We start from the raw sequence: 17,194 nt of genomic DNA, 5'->3' as shown, positions 1-17,194 counted from the left end.
ACGATGATGAAAAATCTTGTTTAGAAAAGTCACCGTTATTTTTGACGCCCGCCCTCAATGTTCAAAAGTCACTAAAGTAAGTATTCTTAGTAGTCTTGTCACAAGACGTCTGTGTTTGAAAGTAGATAGACAATTTGCTGTGCTCGTTGTAAATCACACTGTAGTTAGCGGGCCCTTCTATTCCCGTGACAGCTTGACTCAAGACTGAAGTAAGTGAGAGCGCGAGCTTTCGGCGCACCCCCCGGCCCCGCCCCCACCCACCTGCACACCGAAAAAACAACATGGCCTCTTCTTCTAATGTCACTGTCATGTCGTCTGTTGAAAACATTTGCACTCGGCTCCCGCCTGTTGGTTTCGTCAAAAAGAAGTCTACTTCGAAACTGGTTGAAGCTGATTTAGGAGGTATCCACGAGGATCATGTAGGGCAGCTGACAGTCAAATGTGTTCCTGTGATACTCGAGTTTCGGCGGCTGTTCAAGAGCACGAAATTCAAGTCGGTCAACGTTATTCCAGGGGTATGGCATTTTTACGTGTGAATAAGTTTGGTGAAGTGTGACTCCATGATCCACCATACCATATGATCATACACAACCCGGATAACTTTCCGTATGGCGCCACCACTTTTTCACTCATTTTTACAAAAAGGGATATATCAATCAGGTAAATTAGATACTATATTATTTTATTTCGAATGAAAAAGTGGTGGCGCCATACAGAAACTTTTCCATCGATTGGGCTAGGTAAGATGAATAATTTTGTCTGGATGTATATATGCGGTAACCCTTCTTTTCAGGTAAGAAAACAATTCTGTGGTTTTGGAGTTAATTAACGGCGGATAAATTGGTGGCGACGTGCGGAAGATTATCCGTATTTTTGGACCAATTTATGGGGCCATAGGGATAGCTCCACCTCTGACCTACCACCATAGACGATCACAGTGTGTGTGCCATGGTCACTTTTTTGGCAATGGTTTGGCACAGCTAGCTTCACTGTTTTTTTCAAGTCTGGCTCAGAAATTTCGGAAATTTCATGTTCCTTTTCTGCTTTACTTAAGGTAGGACCATATAGACATGATGGAGGAAGAAGGAGACATTAGACTTTAGTCTATAGAGGAGACGGGGGTGCACACTTCCTCTGGTCCAAAAAACTTGCCAGCATTAATTATGATACAATTTTTAAAAAATTACGTTCTACAACTTTTCTTAAAGGCAGTGGACACTATTGGTAATTACTCAAAATAATTATTAGCATAAAACCTTTCTTGGTGACAAGTAACTAATAGGGAGAGGTCAAGTGGTTAAGTGGTTAGACTGTAGGACTTGCAATCACAAGGTTGTGGGTTCGAATCCCCCAGCTAACCGCTGATTTCACAATGGCAAGAATAATTATTGTCGTCTGAATCACAATTTCTTGATTTGTGCAACTCATAATCATAGACGTTAAACCAATGTTTGTGAGAGAGATTGGTTGTTGCCAGCTTGGTGTTTATATCCCCTTGTGGGAGTTTGCCGAGTTCCCTTGATGGGAAGATCATCTAAACAAACAAAGGTTGATGGTATAAAACATTGTGAGAAACGGCTCCCTCTGAAGTGCCATAGTTTTCAAGAAAGAAGTAATTTTCCACAAATGTGATTTCGAGACCTCAGATTTAGAACTTGATGTCTCGAAATCAACCATCTAAACGCACACACGTACCTTCGTATGACAATAGTGATTTTTTTCTTTCATTCATATCTCGCAAGTTTCATGACCGATTGAGCTCAAAATTTCACAGGTTGGTTATTTTATGTATATGTTGAGATACACCAACTATGAAGGCTATTCTTTGACAATTACCAATAGTGTCCACTGCCTTTAAGTCGAAGTTACTTCTACCTAGCAAGAAACTACTTATATGCACTTTTATTTAAGGCTTAAAACCTACTTAAGTACGTACACAACTGCACAAGGCTTCCGATCCACGGCCATTATTGTTAATAGGACCATGGAGGTAGAAATAGGACCAACTCTTGATGATGCTTGAACATTGAAGACCTCCATATTCATGATCTGGAGGCATGTTTACAAATGTTCAAGTTTCTTTCGTCAACTATATTCATAGTCAGTGGTGGTACAATGTCAAAACAATGAACGTTTATAGTCTTGATTGATTTTGTTGTTTCAGATACCTAATCAGGAGTTACTCCACGGCATCATTGCACTGTATGATGTATGCTTACCAGATATAACACCTGAAGTCTTGTATTTTACTGTGTGTGGTAAATGGGCAAAGACTCTGCTACTCATCAGGGATGCAACAGGTAATTTACATTCAGCTTCACTAATGTTGCTGTCTCTGTCTTGCTCCAGAGGTGATGCATTTTGATCCATTCTGTCAACTTTACCTAAGGTATCCGACTTTCACCTTCTTGGACCTGACATCTCCACAAATGCCAGTTTGAATTTCAGGCATCACGAAAAGTGCTTTCATGTGATTTGTTGTCTTTATGAGGCTCAGAAGTTCTTACCTCCTAATGCTAACTTCTTTTACTTTGATGGTCTTTATATTGGTGTTTTTCCCTAACAGCATGGGCGATGGTGCCCAAGTCACTATGAATAAAATGGAATATCATTCTGGAGTTCTGACTTGAACCAGTTTGAGGCCATTCCACCAAGATGCATCAAACATTGAAAGTCGTACTAAAATAGCTAAACACAAAAATTATAATTTGAACTGTTTGTAGATGTTGCAGAAGAACTTGTGCATTCCAGAAAGAAGATAGACCAGAATGCAAACAAGAGCAATGGATCCGAAGGAACAGATGTCCTCACAGAGAATACAGTGACCCCTGACCTTGATCAAGTTGACAATGAAGTAGAGGGTAAAGGTCAAACACACATTCCATCAAACTGTCAGAAAAGTGCAATTAACTTGGACTCTACCAAAGAGAAAACTGCAAAGGAAGAAAGTGATGTAGATAGACAAAACACTTCAGGAGAGAAACACATTGATGAGTGGGTAGCAAAGGAGACTTCAGCAGCCGAAGATGAAGTGCAAGGAGTTACCAATGATGCATTGGCAGCCAAAGATGAAGGGGAGAAAAAGGGAATCTTTGCAGATGTATTCAGTGATACAGACAGTGAAAATGAATCAGAAAGGTTGGTATGTTAAGTTGTCATAGAAGCGCGAATGGAATACGGAAAAATATAGCATCCCATATCCAACGAGGTCGAAGGCTGAGTTGGATATGAGACGCAGACGCGCCAAGTTTTCCGTATTTCACAATTTACCTTCAAGCAACGCATGTGGGGATCATTAGTTGTCGCAAGCGTGCCAGTTGCGCCTCTTGTGTTAATTAACATTAACATCTTAGAAGCTGTACGTTTTGTGTATAGCTTATAAAAACGCACTATGCAGTATAGAACACACACAACGCAGGGTGTGACATGGACCGCGCGATATAAGTTTATATCATACTCCTAGTTGCTATGGATCGACCAATCAGAATAAAGTGATTCTTCATCGTTTCCTTCCTGTTCTATGGTGTCCCTCCAGTGGTCCGCACACACAGGATGGCAGCGTCGTTTGCAGCGGAATGGTCATTGGCTGTGACGGGTGAATTGAGCTGTCGACAACACAGGAGATGGTTCATAGTCTGCTTCTCCCCACATTTGCAGGTGTCTGAGTCGGTTCACAATCCCCATTTGACCATGTTGGTGTGGCACCTCCCTACTTGGGTGCATAGACAGTTAAGGCTATTCCATGTGCTGAGTGATACAGACAGTGAAAATGTTGGAAGATTACAGACTTTAATTTTATTACTAAAAGTTTATTTCCCTTATTTATTTTCAGTGATGAGGATGAAGATGATTACACTGAAGGACAAGAGGAATTCTTAAAGATTGTCAGGCAACGTCGAGAGAGGAGGAAAGTAGCTTTATCTCAGGGTGATGATCCATCATTAGCAATCGGTATTGAATCAAGATTGATTGCTTGTACAACATGGGAAAAATCTACAATGTGAGTATTAGAATCTCATTCAAAATGTTGCTCTTGGCATACAAATGTTTTGAGAATTTTGCGCCTCCTTATTTGATAGAGCTGTTACCATTGTACACACCTTTAAGAAATCTTCCTTCTAATAAGAAAAAATTGTTCATTGTTCACACCAGTTTTGACCAAGATGGCAGCAACTTTGCTCACACTGCCTCAACTTAATGGACAACCTCCCGGCACACTTCAAAAAACATTGATTCCATTGTGAAGTGTTAGATTACTTTGAAGACGCACATATTTAACATTTAATTCATGCATTTTTGTTTGATACCTAGTACATCTTGTATTCTGTTGTGTTTTTCTCTACAGCGCATAGGGGCATGTTTAATTACTCTGTTGTGTTTTTCTCTACAGCGCATAGGGGCATGTTTAATTACTCTGTTGTGTTTTTCTCTACAGCGCATAGGGGCATGTTTAATTACTCTGTTGTGTTTTTCTCTACAGCGCATAGGGGCATGTTTAATTACTCTGTTGTGTTTTTCTCTACAGCGCATAGGGGCATGTTTAATTACTATGTGTTATGCACTACATAAAAATGGTTCATTAATATTATTATTTTTAGAATTAACAGTTGGCTGCCCAACTTACCAACTTGTTCATGAATTTTTATTTGCCTTTTTAAAAGGTTAGATACTGACTGTCAAGGAAAGAACGACTTAGCCCTAATATTGTATCTTTAGTTTACATTTAAGTTGATGTCGAGTGTCTGTAAGTTCTGTAAAAAGCAACAGCCTATACACAGCCCGGAAAAACAACATCGCATAGCTTGTATTTATCTTCCACACACCGACGTGTAGGCCTATTTCATATTCAACGAGCGAAAAAACATTCATCTTACAAAATGGGGCGCGTGTCTCCTTGCGGTCTTGTCGCGTTTGTGCTCGCAGCATCACCAGTGGGCCCTCTACTTCTTATATATAACTCTTTGGACCTACCTTCTACTCATGATTGTATCAATATCTCAATTCAATTTATTTATTCTCTCAGTCGTCCTGGTGAGAGGATTCTTCAGCTGGATCTTCTGGCCGTCAGGAAACGCTTCAGGAAATTAGGTATCGGCAAATATCTACTTCAGGTATGTACAACAAGGCTGGTTTAGGTTGCAACAGATAATATGTAGAGTCAAGGGCCCAATATCATAGCACTTCTTCATCAGATGATATTGCTTAAAAAAATTCTGCTTAGCAGTAATGAGCGAGATACCAGTCACAAATTGTACAGGTGACATGGTAGATTGACTGGTAACCTTAATCTGGTAAGCATAACGTTATTGTGCTGAGCTAGAATGTTGAGCTCTATGAAATTGGGGCGTGCTTTAGAGAAGAGAACTTCCATCCCCTGAAATTTTGAGAGCCTGTACGCTTAAGGGCAGTTCCATAGAAATGTAAACCTCAGTGCCAAAATTTCAAAATGGCACTAATGTGGCAAATGAGGCATCATTTTGTAGCTAATTGTATGAATTTTAATAAAATATAATTTGTTACTGAAAATATTCAACGGCTCAAGTGCTATTTTCGACTGAAAAAATACTTTAAAAATAGTGAAATTTGCTCAAAAATAATGTTTTGCCAAATTAATCAAAATTTTTACTGTGGTTAAATAGTGTTTGTTTTGGTTTTGCACCTGTTTAAAGTTTGCTATGGTAACAACACAATGATGGAAAAAAAAATAAAAAAATCTTTCAACATTTTATGATATTCAATATTTTAGGAAACTTACTTTTCCGATGTACGTCCGACACCAAAATAGTGAATATTTTAATCTCCCTTTTTCAACCGTGGGCAGAAAATTTTCAAATTAACACTACAAAGCACAATTGATGCCCTCTATCTAAACATGGAATTATTTCTTTAAAAAAATCTTCTTAATCGTACAAAATCCTGGTGTCGGGCGTGCATTTTGTTCGTACGTCCGACACCAGTACGTCCGACACCTCCAAAATAATTATGTGAAAGCCTTTTTGAATACCTTTAAAATATCATACAAAGCTATAAATTGGTACCTAGGGTAACTCTCACCCAAATCACTCAAATCTTGCCTCAAAACAAGTGTATTTCATTTCCCCTTTTTTCTACTGGCTGCTAAAAACACAATAATTTTAATCCGCAGAAAATTTTAATTTCCATTTCCAAAACCCACTGGTACTTATAATTAATATAAGAAAAGCTTGGTTTTTGCAGTATATTTGTTAAATTTAGGTACATGTGGTTACCCCCAAGCAAGGATAGAGCGCTTATTCATTTAGTAAACTGTTGACAATGCTCTAAAGTTGGTTCTTGAGAGAAAATATATCAAAACATTTAACACCAAAATTCTTGGTGACCTTTGACCTTGGCAACAGTTACCCACCAAGAACTTTAAACTTAAATTTTTTTTAAACACAAGTCCAATCTACAATATATTTGGACCAAATGTTATTTTGCAGACTCATATCTTTCATTGTTAGGCAACATTTTGAAACTTGGGTGTTTTGCCAGTTTTGGTTGCCACAGCAATGCATAAGGATACGCATGTACATCATGTACAAGTTGCATTACACATGCACATTGTTTCTATTGATCTCAAAACGTTGTATAATTTGACAATTAAACCACTTTTTTCAACAAATAATGATTTAATCTGATATTACAACACCAAATTGGTAGATTAAATCATTATTTTATAACAAAAGTGAAAAGTTGAACTGATTGTTACCTATTTTTGAATGCAATTTCGGACAAGTACGTCCGACACTGTGAAATGTACGTCCGACACCAATATATTAAATGCCGTTCCTTAAAATTCAAATTTAAAAACCAAATGTCTTATGGTAAAGTGTAATGACAGAGGTCTGATGAATCCATAAATAAGAAAAAATTGCCTTTAAGTTCAAACACATCACAGAGTTTGAACTACAAATATTGGTTTCCATAAAAAGGCGTTTCTCTGAGTACGTCCGACACCATGGTGTTTTGGGCGAATGGCATCTATATCCAAAGACATGGATGAATAATTTTTTGATAAAATAACTTTAGTGACTGCCTTATACCTCTATCCAGAATAAAAATTTCTTTTATTTATACCACTGTAATAATACACTCTGTTAAAGTGTCCGAAATGTACGTCCGACCCCGTGGAACTGCCCTTAACCCTCCTTCCCTCAATTGCACAATGGTTAACTAAAGGTTGACCATTTTGACTCGAACCCAGGCTATGCGACCATTGGTTGACGAAAATGTGGAAGGCAATGGAGTGTTGAACGAATACTGTGGTACCGATGGTTGACTAGACTTCCAAACCAGTCGTTCAAGTGAGTGTGTCACTGCACATGTATGTTGCTGGTCAGTAGCCGACTAACTGCCCGCACTCGAGCTTGCTCATAGTGAGTTGATGTGGTTATCTGCCAGATATTGTTATATACTGGATGACTGTTAGTGAGTTAGCTCATATTAAAGTTTATGAGATAAGCTTAAAGTTGATCAGTATCTTCTGTGATAATCATCCTAACTTGACTATGTTTTTAACTGTATAGGACCCTTCACTGGTTGGATTGTTTGATACGTTTGTCGTCTACGCTGATCATTCTGTTAAACATTCTGTTGCATTTACAGTATCTTCTGTGATATTCATCCTAACTTGACTATGTTTTCAACTGTATAGGACCCTTCACTAGTTGGATTGTTTGATACGTTTGTCGTCTACGCTGATCATTCTGTTGAATATTCTGTTGCATTTACAGTATCTTCTGTGATATTCATCCTAACTTGACTATGTTTTCAACTGTATAGGACCCTTCACTAGTTGGATTGTTTGATACGTTTGTCGTCTACGCTGATCATTCTGTTAAACATTCTGTTGCATTTACAGTATCTTCTGTGATATTCGTTTCTAACTGTAGAACCTGAAGGACCCTTCACTAGTTGGATTGTACGATGCATTTGTCGTCTATGCTGATCATTCTGCTGTGGATTTCTTTGGTCATTATGGATTCAATGATGATATCGTACTCAATAGCAAGTTCTCTGATCTAGCTGATAACTGGACAAACTGTACCCTCATGTGTTATCTTCCTCCATTCTCAGGTAATCAATCTTACTTAGCTGCTTAGGACAAGGTGTCCCTTGACCTCCTTGGATAACCGTCCCCTTAAACCTTTTTGAGGTATGGCGGACGTTATAGGAGTGTACTGTTTGGTTTGGGTGTATACAGACAAATTGACCCAAACATTATAGTATGGTAGCATTGTTCCCACCATATCTTAGGTATGGCGTACGTGATAGGAGTGTACTGTTTGGTTTGGGTGTATACAGACAAATTTACCCAAACATTATAGTATGGTAGCATTGTTCCCACCATATCTTAGGTATGGCGGACGTGATAGGAGTGTACTGTTTGGTTTGGGTGTATACAGACAAATTTACCCAAACATTATAGTATGGTAGCATTGTTCCCACCATATCTCAACAAGAATAATTCAAGTCTATTTGTAGCTAAATGCTCTGCCACATGAAGTGGAATTTGAACATCTTCCTGGACTTGAGCCTTCCAGTGCAATAGTGGGTGTAATGATAGTGGCGTGGTGTGATGAAGTCATTGCAGTTGACCAGGTTGGGTAGCCTGTAGGCTGGCATTCTGATGACATGGCCTAATCATTTCAGGCGACGTACACACTATAATTGTTAAACAATCACTATGCAGATACCCAGGACAGTCAATTCAGAGCCAAAGGTGAGGTCCTTTATTGCACAGCCATGACCCTGCCGGTTTTAAACAGCTATTCAAGACCTCGTCGCTAGGTATTAAACAAGACCTCTTCACCAAGCAAGCACCAGTATTCATGGACAGGTTAAGTAGACTATTTGATAGGCAACAGTCATGCACTTGAGAAGTATTTCTAGATAGAATACCGGACTTTCCAAATCAATGTTGCTTTATTTTATTTTTTTTAATCAGAATAAGCTTTGAATGAATATGCACAACATTCCTGAAAAACCACAACATAACTTATTAATGTTGACAGGTTGCCGGATGAGTTTATTGAAAACTAGTGGATTACAATCAATTCATTCTTCCCAAAACACATCATATAAATTAACTTTTGTTTCCAGTCGGGACTGCTACCTTTTTGTCGGAACAAATCATTATAATTACTGTATGTTTTGTAATTGTTGTTTTGATGTAGGTCAGACCATATTGATGGAAACGGATCCTGAACTAGATCTTAAGGTGATGGAACTAGAGCTTCATAAATGTTCAGAGAAGAGTCGAGACGCCTACCAGGCTCAGATGGCTTGTGCTATGAAACTAAAACATGAAGTTATATCTCTTAGAGCTCTAGTTAGCTCACAGCAGGATCTCATTACATCACTCACACAAGAGTTTCAAACACTGCGTACTGAAAGATTCCAAGTAGGTGAGTAACCTCAGATGCTGGTTTTTTTATATTATTGTTTATTTTGAATTATTATGAATTTACTATGGCCCTTTTTGAAACCACGACTTTGGCTCCAGATTGGGCTTAGGCTAGTTGGGCCCTGCAGTTGCGTGTGCGCGTGCTTTGCGTAGGCACCCAGGGCTTGAGATGAGAGAACGGTGCCTAAAGCCAAATCCAAACCGAAGACGTGGATTCGCCAAAGGGCCTATGGCTACATAAAGGGTCTAATGTTTACCGACACTTGTGAGTGTTATAATGATTCTGACTCACTCTTACGGTAAGACTCGGTGATAACTCAACACCCAAATTGTCTGATTACAGTATCTTGAGAGACTTAAGTTGCTATTAACCAAGACTTATTTGTCTTTTAGAGAAAGCGTATCTTAAGAAGCAGTTGAATGATTTAAAGCTTGGTATTGAGATGAAAGCAGAGAATGGAAATGACACCCTTATCAATCAAGGTAAGAATTATAGGCTGTAATCGCTCGTATAAAACAATACATTTTGTAAAACACTATTACATCTTAATATATATTGATGGAGCTTTCTTCCGCTGACAACACCACAACTATGCTCTAATACTATAATGCTCTTCCATTGCCATCAACTCCAGGGGAGGCCTAGCACCAGCTCCTGGCTCAAAGAGACCCAGAGGTCGTCCAAGATCATCCTGGGGTCAACAACTGGGCTGGCCTAGCAAAATTGACCTTATGTGGCGTAAGGCTGTAGGACAAGGACTCGGGAGATCGGTGTGATGGACCCTTGCTGTTTCTGCGGTTGATTGATTGATTGATTGAGCTTGCTACAACTTATGAGGCACCAATGGCATACTGAATATTTATTCTTTAACGATATGATTTGATCCTAGATGATGACGATGATGATGATGAAGTTGATACTGATATGTTACTACGAGTGCTTGAAAGTAAAGTGTCATCTTTAGGCATGACTGGTATGTACAAAGAAATAGTATAAAATTACGTTATTCTTGCCAAATGACTCATAAACAGAAATACTCAAGTACATGTATGCTCCATACCTGATCTGGGCCCAAATTCATGGCTCTGCTTACCGTAAGCAACGAATCGGCACTTATGGAAGCAGGGAATGTGCTTACGCCAAGCGTATTTCACGGGTGAGCGGGAATTTTGGCTTGTGCGCATGCTTACTCAATGTTACTAGGCATTCTACGCTTGCACAGCTAGTGCAGAAATTCGGCGCTCGTACACTAAGCGGAGAATGTTGATTGTAAGCGCAGAATTCGAACTGTGAATTTGAGATTTTTTTTAGCTGTGGAACCTGATTAACAGTTTTATCTATAACTTTTATGAATTGCTTGCCTTGTGCCTTTATAGGATATTATGTGATAAATTGCCTGATTTTTTTGTAACAGATTCTTCCAGAGCAGAGAGTAAGATCCATTGGCAGGTTGCTGAGGAGTTTAAATTAAGTATGGATGACTCTGTCATGGCAGGCATGTGTGTTGTCTCCCAAACAACCAAGGTATACTTAACGCAAGTAGTGTTTTAGTTATGATAAGAAGCATTCATATTATAGTGTAAGGATACACAAAGTGATGCGGTGCAATCTGCTGCTAACAATGCCAGAGACACTAAGGTTAAAGGAACTGCACACTGTTGGTTATTTAGTTAAAATAATTGTCAGTATAAAAACTTAGTTGGTATCAAGCAGTGGAGAGCTGTTGTTATGATAAAAACATTGTGAGAAACGGCCTTTGAGCTCTGTAGATGTAGTTTGAATCCCGTATTGAATCAGACCCATTTACGCAGATTTTGTTGTTAATCTCTAGCAGATTGAATGGTTATTTGTCCACTTGCAGTTTTTCTCCATCATTGACAATTGAACAGTTTGTTATTATCATGTTCTTGGTGCTTGGGTTGTTGGATGTGAAATATAAATCTAAGAAACTATAATAAAAAAAATTCTTGATGTCTTACGTGCATTACTTTTATTGTTTGTTTAACATGACAGGCCCATGTAAGTAGCTCAGTAGTTGAGATGTATAAGACAAGATGCAGTCATCTATTAGATTCATCAATACACACTAAGATGTATCTTTGTGGAACTTTGGAACATCCAGAAAGGATCCAACGTATACTCTCGGATGGATTCACAGAACGAGGTTAGAAAAATGTTTCAATTAAATATAGATCATTTGTTAGATTAGTCTTTCAACTGAACACAGACTTTTCAAGCCGAACACATTTGACTTGACATGTGTTACTATCTTACAACGTGGAAGTCCCTTAATAGACTATGCACGGAGGAGGGACACCTAAGTCCCTTAATAGACTATGCACGGAGGTGGGACACCTAAGTCCCTTAATAGACTATGCACGGAGGAGGGACACCTAAGTCCCTTAATAGACTATGCACGGAGGTGGGACACCTAAGTCCCTTAATAGACTATGCACGGAGGTGGGACACCTAAGTCCCTTAATAGACTATGCACGGAGGAGGGACACCTAAGTCCCTTAATAGACTATGCACGGAGGTGGGACATCTAAGTCCCTTAATAGACTATGCACGGAGGTGGGACACCTAAGTCCCTTAATAGACTATGCACGGAGGTGGGACACCTAAGTCCATTAATAGACTATGCACGGAGGTGGGACACCTAAGTCCCTTAATAGACTATGCACGGAGGTGGGACACCTAAGTCCCTTAATAGACTATGCACGGAGGAGGGACACCTAAGTCCCTTAATAGACTATGCACGGAGGAGGGACACCTAAGTCCCTTAATAGACTATGCACGGAGGTGGGACACCTAAGTCCCTTAATAGACTATGCACGGAGGAGGTACACCTAAGTCCCTTAATAGACTATGCACGGAGGTGGGACACCTAAGTCCCTTAATAGACTATGCACGGAGGTGGGACACCTAAGTCCCTTAATAGACTATGCACGGAGGAGGGACACCTAAGTCCCTTAATAGACTATGCACGGAGGTGGGACACCTAAGTCCCTTAATAGACTATGCACGGAGGTGGGACACCTAAGTCCCTTAATAGACTATGCACGGAGGTGGGACACCTAAGTCCCTTAATAGACTATGCACGGAGGTGGACACCTAAGTCCCTTAATAGACTATGCACGGAGGTGGGACACCTAAGTCCCTTAATAGACTATGCACGGAGGTGGGACACCTAAGTCCCTTAATAGACTATGCACGGAGGAGGGACACCTAAGTCCCTTAATAGACTATGCACGGAGGTGGGACACCTAAGTCCCTTAATAGGCTATGCACGGAGGTGGGACACCTAAGTCCCTTAATAGACTATGCACGGAGGTTGGACACCTAAGTCCCTTAATAGACTATGCACGGAGGAGGGACACCTAAGTCCCTTAATAGACTATGCACGGAGGTGGGACACCGTATACCATTGTGGCACAACACCCCAATCTATGCCACACCTTCTACGATACCCAGCCCTTTAGGAGCAATACTTCCCTTGAAGATCTGATGGCAGCAAACGAGAAGGCTGTGAGATGAGCCTAATCCTGGCCAAACATTTGAAGAGTAGATGATGGACTCAAAAGTAGATCTTAACATCTTGAGATGTTAATAAGTATCTTTACGTCTCGAGATGCTTTCTCTTTTTAAATTGACTGTAAGTTTCTCCTGATATGAATGGTTATCAGTGTCTTTTGATTCTGTTACAGACTTCAGTCATGGAGAGTTTGGAGTGGGTCTTTATTTCAGTCAACATGCATCAAAAGCTGCTCACTTCTCTGCTGTAAGTCTCTTTGTTATCACACTTCAATTTAGTTAACCTATCTTTGTCAGTATGAGTTAATATAACTAAGTTTTCAATAGTTCTCATAAGAACAAGTAGAGACGTGGCAAGTAAATACACACACGCTGTTACCGCAAACCAAATAGTTGTTGGTACCTCACCATGCAATGCCTCAAATTATATATAAGTTTCTACACATGTCCAGGAACTATCAGACTTAGAGAGATTTATAACATGAAATCATCACTTGAATTAATTGACCAGTTTTGTTCTCATATAAAATTACTTAGCAAAAGTAGTTACCAGCCAATGATTCAATCCCTACCAAGGATTACTAAGCATGAGTTGATTAGAATGTACCATGGGGTATAACTGGGTACCTGCGCGGGTAGAGGTTTGGGCCCCTACTCAGGGTTTGCTGTTCCCGTGGCAGACCACAAACCACCTTTGTGGACACCTTGTGCCGGGACTCTGGACTGCGTCGGGAAGAGCTGCGTACAGCAATGGAGGACCAACGTGTTTGGAGGGCCATCATCCGATGCTCCGCATCGACTGAATGAAATGAAATGAAATGAATGCGGGTAGAGGTTGATATCTCTGCGAGGGTAGAGATTGATATTGTGTATGAAAAAGCCTTCGGAGCGCCACGGCAGGTCGAGGTTGTATACTCCCCAGGGAGCTGAGAAAGGTTAAATGAATGTTATTGGCCCAATGACCAGGGCACTAATGTAAAGTGCATTGATACGGTTAGTGGAAAATGCGCAATAAAAGAATTTGTTATTATTATATTATGTATTTATTTTCTTCATCTTTACAGCTTGGTAAATTACTTCTTAATGACGTTGGTCTGGGTAAGACCGAGTCTGTCATCAAGAAAGATAACACAAGAACTGCTCCTCCAGAAGGATTTGATTCCATTGTGGTAAGAAATTATACTTATATTCTACATCTCGTCATTCCACATCTCCTCTGTTAAACTTTCTACACTGGCTAACTGACAAATTAATGAATCAAGTTTAAAACACTACTCTACATCTAAAAAGCTCTGAATGATCTGTCGCCAGTCTATCTGAAAGATTGCATTGCCACCCATATACCATCTAGGGAAGCCTACGACCGAACCGGGAGGTTACTCTTCTTACTATCCCAAAGAGTAATAAACAGAAAGGCGATGGATCGTTCAGTGTGTTCTGGCCAACTCTCTGGAACCAATTACCATAAGATCTTCTCACCAACAGTTGATGCTTTCAAACGCAAACTCAAAACCCATTTATTCTAGTGTCTTATAATTGCCATTGCTGTTTTTTGTTTGTGTGTGAAGTGGAATGATTAGTTTTATAATTAACATTATTATTATTATATTATTGAGAATCTTTTGTTGTCTCGAATGACAATGTTAGATTCTTTTTTGGCTTGCATGGATTTTAAATCTATACTTCTACAATATTTGGTTTGAGATAATTTGTAATGTCTTCATTGCATGGAATACAGATTAAGATTAGGTAACATAAAAGCCCTGAGGAATTTTGTTTTTATCTTTCCACAACATCCAAAGCTTCAAACACCACTTCTGAATCTGAATTATATAGTCGGCAAAGCATCCCATTGGAAACACCACACCAACTTTTTGTAGAGAAGACAATGAAGAAATTCCAGTTTTAAATGTGGGAGGAAACCCAAGCAGTCAGGCAGGGACTGAAAAACACAATCTACCTGCAAGGCACCGGTCCAAGCTCAAGCAGAAAGGCATAAACAGAAACCACTTAGCCAACCTGGCTGCCCTGTTTAACTGCTAGAGGGACTGACAAGTTTCAGAGCCAACACTCCCTACAGAAACCACTTAGCCAACCAGGCTGCCCTGTTTAATTGTTGGAGGGACTGACAAGTTTCAGAGCAAACACTCCCTTAAAAGAGATGTTACACAGTTGTACCCGCAAGTGTACTATTATTTATTAGTAGGATTTGAAACTTTGCATGGTGGATTTTGAGATAGTAAAGGTTTGTGGTAACACCATGTAATGATAATCTCTAAATAAGTTGGGGTGGTTTCAACTCTAATTTGAAACCAGTGGTTCTTTTCAGAACCACCCCAACACGTTTAGAGATTATCATTACATGGTGTTACCGAAAACCTTTGTTATTTATAGTTTAGTCTAACTAACAATTTCTTCTTATGATTGATTTCTTTGACTGCAGACACCAGGCAGACTTTCTAATTTGAGTGGAGGTGACCTTATGACCTGTGGTTATCAAGAATATGTGATCTTTGACCCCTACCAAGCACTTCCTCTTTACCTGATTGAGTACAGATTGGAGTGACTCATGACAAGGTAGAATTACAAGCAATTTTTAACTGTCTTCCCATTCATCGTGTCTGTCAAGGTAAGAGTAATTATCATTTGATGAAGTGGAAGTGTCATGGCTGACACAGCAGTCATGATCAGCAGAGTGGCGTTTGTGATCAGCAGCGTTTGGGTTCGAGTCCAAGTCAAGACACCTGTGTTCTTAACAAGGAACAATTTCATCAAGCACTTTTGCTGCAATATATTTAAACTGCACAGTATTTGTGCATACTGAATGCTAGTATTGAGTAGCAATGGTGATTTTTAAGTGGCAACTTGTACATATTGCGTAGCATTTTGCTACAAGGGAAATCATTTACTGCTTAAGCAAGACACTTAACTATGATGCTTCATCCTTTAGATGGGACGTAAAGCCATTGGTCCTGTGTGTTGTGTAACACACGTAAAAGAACCCAGTGCACTTATCGTAAAGAGAAGGGGTTTGCTCCGGTGTTCCTGGTTTGATTGGTTGCATGTTGCTCCAAGCTTCTTGTAAACCACTACATGGTGCTTTAGAGGGAACAGGTCTTTTATTTCAAATCTTAGCTCCACATACCTTACAGGACAAAATACTGTGCGCTCTGATACAACCCTTAGGGATGTACAAGAAAATGCTTTATAAGAACCAAGTATTATTATTATTATTGATGATCAATAATATGCAGATCATCACAGTGTGACACAAGGATATAAGGAGTTGCATTAGAACTGATGTCTTTCAGCGAAGTGCTTTTTTTATTTTTCCATTGGTCACCACTAAAGGTGGTGACACATTGTTCCTGCTTTGTATATTCTTTAACATTCCACTATATTGATAAATTCCATCCTTCCATATATTGAGATACATTTAAGTTATTACATTAATTAACTTACCCAAATTGTTAATAGTATTGAGTTTTTAAAGTTGAAGCCAGAATAATTTAGTTTATTTGTTTGCTGGCCAGCTTGTATACATACCTGTATATTTGTATGCTTGTTTGCTCGGGTGCTCATTTGCTTGATCAAGTTTTTTTCCCACACTGTTTGTTTGGACCAATGTTTGAAAAGAATGATGTTGTGAAAGTATTTTTAATTCATATTACAGTGTAATGTTTTCGTAATGAGCCATAGTGTATGTGTGTTTTGGTGTGTTAGAGATTCTAAAGCTGGTGCAAACACCTCTTAACCCAAAATAATTCCTTTTTTGTTTGCTACTACATGTATAACAACTATCCAACAGTGTTTGATGATCAGCCTAGCTTCATATAGCTGCTTAAAGGCACTGGACACTATTGGTAATTACTGAAAATAAATGTTAGCAGAAAAACTTACTTGGTAACAAGCAATAGAGAGCTATTGATAGTATGAAACATTGTGAGAAACGGCTCCATCTGAAGTAAAATAGTTTTGAGAAGTAATTTCTCAATAAAATATTTGAATTAAATTTGAGACCTCAGAATTCAAGCATCTGAAAGCACACAACTTGTGCGACAAGGGTGCTTTTTCTTCCATTATTCTCTCGCAACTTCGATGACCAATTGAGTTCAAATTTTCACAGGTTTGTTATTATATGCATATGTTGAGATACACCAAGTGAAAAGACTGGTCTATACCAAAGGTGTCCAGTGCCTTTAAAGGCAGTGGACACTCAAAACAATTGATAG

At 39.2% G+C, this 17,194-nt stretch overlaps 1 protein-coding gene across 1 annotated transcript; it reads left to right on the top strand.

Annotated features, from left to right (window-relative positions):
- The first annotated feature begins 290 nt into the window (after positions 1-290).
- LOC117297355 lies at positions 291-15,913 on the top strand. Its single transcript, XM_033780337.1, has 14 exons — positions 291-515; positions 2,165-2,300; positions 2,724-3,138; positions 3,833-4,000; positions 5,024-5,111; positions 7,914-8,097; positions 9,198-9,428; positions 9,821-9,910; positions 10,318-10,401; positions 10,843-10,952; positions 11,442-11,592; positions 13,136-13,209; positions 14,027-14,131; positions 15,406-15,913. Exons 1-14 carry the CDS (start codon positions 309-311, stop codon positions 15,526-15,528), a joined length of 2,166 nt encoding a protein of 721 aa, XP_033636228.1. The 5' UTR covers positions 291-308; the 3' UTR covers positions 15,529-15,913.
- The last annotated feature ends 1,281 nt before the right edge of the window (positions 15,914-17,194 follow it).

The sequence above is a fragment of the Asterias rubens genome, chromosome 12, assembly GCF_902459465.1.
Source record: "Asterias rubens chromosome 12, eAstRub1.3, whole genome shotgun sequence".
NCBI classification, from domain to species: Eukaryota; Metazoa; Echinodermata; class Asteroidea; order Forcipulatida; family Asteriidae; genus Asterias; species Asterias rubens.
The sequence above is the reverse complement of the archived record's forward strand: the minus strand, read 5'-3'. Positions and strand labels throughout refer to the sequence as shown.

Coding starts and splice junctions, on each gene's coding strand:
- LOC117297355 (XM_033780337.1), top strand. CDS start 309: ATGTCGTCTGTTGAAAACATTTGCACTCGGCTCCCGCCTGTTGGTTTC. Junction 9,429..9,820: donor TACTGAAAGATTCCAAGTAG/GTGAGTAACCTC, acceptor TTTGTCTTTTAG/AGAAAGCGTATCTTAAGAAG. Junction 13,210..14,026: donor AAGCTGCTCACTTCTCTGCT/GTAAGTCTCTTT, acceptor TCATCTTTACAG/CTTGGTAAATTACTTCTTAA.